The following is a 6,175-nucleotide window of genomic DNA, read 5'->3' as shown; positions in this document are numbered from 1 at the left end:
TATGTTTGGGAACCGCAGACTACTTTATTGCATCGTAATAACTACTTGGGAACCTCTGCGATATTGTCATACGCCGGAATTCATTCAACTACTTCAACATAACATCATATTTAATACATAATCAGGCGTGTTCTGAATTCCGACTCGGAATGAAAAGTAAAACGACATTGATTTCGACTCGCTTTCTATTTGGTGTTCTCAATTCCGATTGTAAAAAACTGATTCGAAGTCGATTTCGAATCGTTTTCATTCCGACTCGATAACCAGTTTAATCAGCTGTTTTTGTTTATGTGTTTTGATTTAAATATCATAAAATTTTATTTTAATTAAAAAATGCCTGCAGCTATGGTTTTTGGATGCGCAGACGCAAGAAGACGTGCTATTGTGCGTGCGAATCGTAAAAATCGGGAGCTAAGATCCCGTGTGAATATCTTTAGGCACCTGGACTGCAAGTATGTATACTTAAATAAAATTGCTGGATGGAGGTAGTATCTACACCCTACAGAGGAATATTGGATAGCTATATTTGTGGTCTTATCGTTAACGTTAAAGGATTACATAAAAGCAGAGTCATAAGATGACACCCAGTAGTGAGTGCAGTTTCCTTGCAGTTTCTGCCCACTAAGTGCGGCGACAAAATTGAAGGCGTCTCGCCGCCTAGCCATTTTGGTTAATTTTATTGCGCAACATAAATTGGGTAGATTAGCAAAGACGTTATCCGTAAATTCGGTGAAGCCACTGCAGTCACCTTTCTTAAAGTTGATAGAGGTATGGCGTTCCGAAATTATAATTTAAGGGCTAGTATCAGACTGAATTTTAATCTACTTTTATAATATAATTATACCGGGAATTGAATTTGATATCCCCATGCCGATCACTAGCATAATTCTGTAACGTTTTCGTCGACTCGAGAATAACTCTAGTTATCCAATGTACCATTCAAAATTTCTCAAGATAGTGTATAAGCTCAAGTACTAATTGGGAATTTTTAGATTTGTGGAGTCATACCGCGTGAACAAGGATATTTTTAAAATACTCCTCGGCAAAATAGGCAACAAGTTGGCAGAAAGACATCCTCTTATTTCACCAACTACGCAACTAGCGGCTACACTCCGATTTTTAGCTACTGGATCATACCAACTGGCTGTAGCTAAGGATCAGGACATAAACGTTGGCAGAAATAGTTTTTCGAAGATATTACACTATACAATCCAGGAATTGGAGAACTGTATTTGTGAAGAGAATATTCAATTGAATATGTCTGCTGTGGAGATGGATCGAACCAAGCAATATTTCTACAGGCAATTTAATTTTCCGGGTGTCATTGGTTGTGTAGATGGCACTCACGTGAAAATAATAAAGCCAGCAGTGGACGAGTCCCTCTTTTTCAATAGAAAGGGATATTTCAGCGTTAATGTTATGATAGTATGTTATAAAATATTACAATATTTGGCTAGAAATCATGAAATGTCTTACAGGTTTGCAATTACAATATGGAAATAATAGCAGTAGATGCAAGTCACCCTGGTTCGTGCCATGATTCTTTCATTTGGAATCAAAGTGACGTGAGACAATTCTACATCAATAATCGTACCGAAAATTCTTGGATTTTGGCGGACTCTGGCTATGCCCTGGAAAGTTTTATGTTGACACCATACAGGAACCCACAACACGGATCCATGGAACATGTATACAATAAAAAGCATGCTACAGCCCGTAATATGGTTGAGCGTACTATAGGGTTATTGAAAAGTCGGTTTCGTTGCTTGCAAGGAACTCTGCACTATGATCCACAGTTTGTTGCGCAGATTATCAATGTTTGTTCTGCGCTACACAACATTTGCCGCAAGCGTAACGTTCCAAGCAACGAAGATGATAGAAATCACGAAATTCCAGAGAGAAATGCTGAAACCGAAGAGGAGCATGAACCAATTGAGCAGGTCATTATAGATGGAGCAGAGATGAGGAATGAGGTCGCTCGCACTTTCCTTGCGGAAACCTCATTCTCAGGGTCTTGAGTTTTCTCTTCCTATTTTCTCCACCTTCCTCCTCTCACTTTTCATCACACACTCCTTAGTCTTTTGCTTCTGACATTCCTAACTCCTCTTCCTTTTCCTCTGATATTCCCACCCCCCCCCCCCCCCCCCCCATAATTTTCCACCACTCTGTAAAAAAATTCTCATATTTATTAGTTTTGGTAAAATAAATTGATTATATTGATAATGGTGATTTATAACTTTTATTCCAATAACTACGTATTATTATTAATGGCTCCTCTTGAAACAAGAACGTCCCTGAAATATATACATGTATTTTTACAGGTACACTGCTGGTCAAATTAAAGTGTTAAATTGACAATCGTTTTATTCGTGTCTTTAATAATTTGTTCAAATAAAAGAAAAATTTTGCTTGTGATTTGATTCTCCGTTCAATTCAAAGATGCTTCTGATTCGTGATTCGAATCTCTATCCAAACCAAAGCCTGCGTATAGGCAACTTCCTGCAATTTTCTTCAGCCCTGGCTTCAGTAAAATTATGTTTCCTAATTTTCTATTCAAATATATGCAAATATATACCCAATTTCATAATTATAAGGTCACTCATATTAAAATGTTCTTATTTTGTTTATCATTTCGTTTAAATTTTAATTTTTGTATAAATTAATTCCAAGTTAGGAGCCTTGCAAATATACGCCTTAAATAAAAAATTTTAAATAAGTTCAAAAAAGTTTTGAAAAACGTTGACATTTTTTTGAAATACTTCAAATCAAAAAACCGAAACTCCATCAAATTCTAGATTCTAGGGATATAACTCCTAAGTCTGCGAAAATCTATTTTAATTTTTAGAAATTTTTTTCTTTAAAAGAATATTTAAAAAGTTTAGGACGCAGATTTGAACGGCTCCTAACTGGCAATTAATTTAATTGGAACATGTCTACGTGAGTGACCTTATGATTATGAAATGGGGTATATGTATATTACACAAACAGTAAATTAAAAGTTAACACTTTATGCAAAATTTGCAAAAACTTTACAAAATTTTTTTTTATAGACTCAAGATTAGTACTACAAACGTAAAAGTTTTTCCGAAAATTATTTAAATTTTTGTGTAATTTGTAAACTAATATTTACAAATTTTTTAACACTCACTAACATATACATTTATAAAAAAATTATTAAAATAATTTTACTGAAGCCAAAGTAGGCGAAAATTGCTAAAAAAAAATACCTGTAATCCATTGACTTCTACAAAATTAATAGTAATAATAAAAATTAATAAATTTTCTGGTTCTTAAATTAGTTATGAGGCCTTAACCAAAATTTTGCGGGTGCTGCTTATAAACAACTTGGGAAATAAGGGACACCCTAATGTACATATAGAGATCGATATTCACAGCATTGGTTTAGCATTGCAATTACAAAAATTTTCGTAAAGTTTCCAACTTCAGCATCTCTATTTCCTCCAATCTTTCGTTATGTCTTTTTCTCTCCTTTTCCTCCTGCTCTTTAATCTCCAATTCTTTTTTCTTGAATGTTAGCAGTTCATCGAATGCACGGGCAATCCGATCAAATGCAGCATTTTGCTCAATGCACATTTTCTCAAAAGTGTCAATAGATCGCCGACGTGCACGCGATGTATTTCGTGGCTCAATTGTAGCAGCTTTATTTGTGGTTGACTCTGCAATGCTGTCGCTGCTTTCATCAGCAGACTTTTCAGCGCCGTCACCTGGGACTTCCCGGTTGCTGCTTGTAGTTGGAGCTTGTGAGGGTCCATAGCGTCTGACGCCATCCATACCATTCACGGATTTATATAGGCTACAGAGCACCGCAATCGCTTCTTCAGTCGGTGAAATAGGCTGCTGGGAATATGGTCCACCACCAGTTGAATTCACTTCGCGCCGGTTATCTGACAACTTTTTCTTTATAGTGGACTTCCAATCGACCCAAGACTGTAAAAAGAGTTGAAATAAAACCAAAAGAAAACAAAGAGTAACTGTGAAGGTCCACACCAGAAAAGCACAATTCACTTATTTATAATTTTAAGTAAATTGAAAAAAGTTTTTTTGAATGAACTGAGCTCAGTAGTAGCAGCGGGCGCCAGGGAAAGGGATGTGCATTTAAAAGTCAATTTTAAACATTTTTGGAATCGTGTATTTTTGGTGTGGACCTCCACAATTCTTTACTACAATAAGCGAATTGCAATCGAGATTTAGATTATTCTCTGCGACAGTACGCAACTGCTAAAACACGTTCAGAAATGCCGGGGGATTTATACAAAAAATACGCGGTTTGACCTTATAAATAATCCGAAGGCGATTTTTTATTTCTGTCGAGATACTTGTAATCAAAGTTCAACACTCCGTAATTTTTATTGGTTGTTGTAGTCACACATTTAGAGTGTTCCGAAAAGTGCAGAAAGCTGGGTAATAGTGCAGTTTACGGTACCCACCGAAATTTTGGCCAAAAGTGCCAAGTGAGGTATCAGAAGACGCGTATTCACGTCTACATCAAGAATCCGAAAGCGGAAGTTAACTTTTTTTACCCGTTCAAAAGATACTAACGAAAAACCGAAAAAAGACCCCGGGTCCCTCCGAAACCGGGGGTGGGATCCATAGTATTTTTGCGCAGAACACCTTTCTGCGTTGGCGGCCTTCGGCCGCGCTTATAAAAAATAACCCTGGGCTACGCCATGCCAAGTCCGGGTGTGTGGTATAACCGTGGCTACCGCCACGGTGATGCACAATTTTTTTTGTGGGTATAACCACAACAACCACATTAAAATCGCCAACTTCAACTGCAAATATCTCCCTACAGAGATAAAATTTTTCTTTTCCGCCTTCGGATTATTGTTCTCGAGATTAATACGCGTCTTTTGACACCTCACTTGATATTTTGGCCCAACTTTAGGGTGGGTACTGTAAACTGCACTACTAACGAAAGCTGTTCTGCAAAGCAATACTGAATATCGCGTAGCCGGTGATGGATCGGTTATGGGTTATTTTTTTTTAAATCGTGGCCGAATGCAGCCAACTCAGAAAGGTGCCAATAAATGTTCACAGAAACAAAAAAATGTACTTCCAATTATTGATACGGTCAAAACGCGTCTTTCCATCCCTTTTCCCAAATTTTTTGCTGAGTCTTAGCCGTTGGGAGCTAAAGTAAAGAATAACCAAACAAACTTTCTTACCTTTTTCCAACCAGCCAAATCTTTGCACGGAGGACCAACAGCATTCAGGGACTTTGTTAGTTCACCCCATTTTGCTTCTACATCCACTCTGTCCCCTTTAGTGAAACCTTTAGCAATGGCTTCGTTGCCTTGCATAAAGGATAAGAGGATTTCTTCCTGCTTTGGGTTTCGCTTCTTTCCCCTGAAATATATGTACATACATATATATATCCATATTTGGAACAAATTAAAGCAAAGTAAAACTGCCAAATGAATACTTACATTACAAAATCTCTTGTTTTTCCCAATTATTTGTAAGATATTTATTTTTATCACACTTCGTATGATACACAATGCAATAGATATCAGCTGATCGAAGGGTTGCCATTAGTCGTACTTTTTATAGTGACAAATTCATTGGACGAAAATATTTTCGAAAATTGTATTACTTTGATGTATTTTAGCAATTACTTTATAATAATTATAAATAATAACAATTATTATTATAATACCTCATATAATGCCAATAGAGTAACAAACATAGGACCAAAAATAAAAGTGCTTAGATTTTATGTTCTTCGAATATGGCACTCGAATATTTTTTCTCTACACATGGCAATAATGAGTTTTTCGAATAATACTGCGCATGCGCTGGATCGGAATTCAGAACAGGTCGAGTTCATTTCGATCAGCATCGATTTCTTTGCCTAATAGATTTCTTGATAGAAGTTTTTAAAGAAAGATTTATTATGCATATTTAACGCAAATTTAAACAAAAAACTACACATAACTCTTCCAAATAAAACGAAGAATTAAAAAAAAATTATTTGAAAGACAAATATCGCAACATTTGTGTTTAATCTGCCAATTAATTTTCATTCCGACTGCTCAGAGGCAATACTTTTCAAAACGATAATTTTTGGTCGGAATCGAAATTGAGAACACCAATCCATTTCGATTGGAATCGGAATTCAGAACAGGCCTGAATAACTGCATAGCCTACTAAAGCT

The 6,175-nt window shown here is 36.2% G+C and overlaps 1 protein-coding gene across 1 annotated transcript; it reads right to left on the bottom strand.

The window, feature by feature from the left end:
* Positions 1-2,508: 2,508 nt before the first annotated feature.
* LOC137238922 (uncharacterized) lies at positions 2,509-5,541 on the bottom strand. The gene is made up of 3 exons (XM_067763946.1): positions 5,448-5,541; positions 5,187-5,367; positions 2,509-3,948 (listed from the first exon to the last, which is right to left on the bottom strand). Coding segments are annotated over exons 1-3 (717 nt in total). The 5' UTR covers positions 5,450-5,541; the 3' UTR covers positions 2,509-3,414.
* Between the last annotated feature and the right edge of the window lie 634 nt (positions 5,542-6,175).

This window comes from Eurosta solidaginis, chromosome 1 (genome assembly GCF_040869045.1).
Source record: "Eurosta solidaginis isolate ZX-2024a chromosome 1, ASM4086904v1, whole genome shotgun sequence".
In the NCBI taxonomy this organism is placed as follows: domain Eukaryota; kingdom Metazoa; phylum Arthropoda; class Insecta; order Diptera; family Tephritidae; genus Eurosta; species Eurosta solidaginis.
This window is presented reverse-complemented; position numbering and strand designations above follow the sequence as displayed.

Bases quoted from the DNA above. Each gene is read 5' to 3' on its own strand.
- LOC137238922 (XM_067763946.1), bottom strand. The intron at 3,949-5,186 runs GTAAGAAAGTTT...CTCTTTTTACAG, and splicing joins ATTTGGCTGGTTGGAAAAAG to TCTTGGGTCGATTGGAAGTC.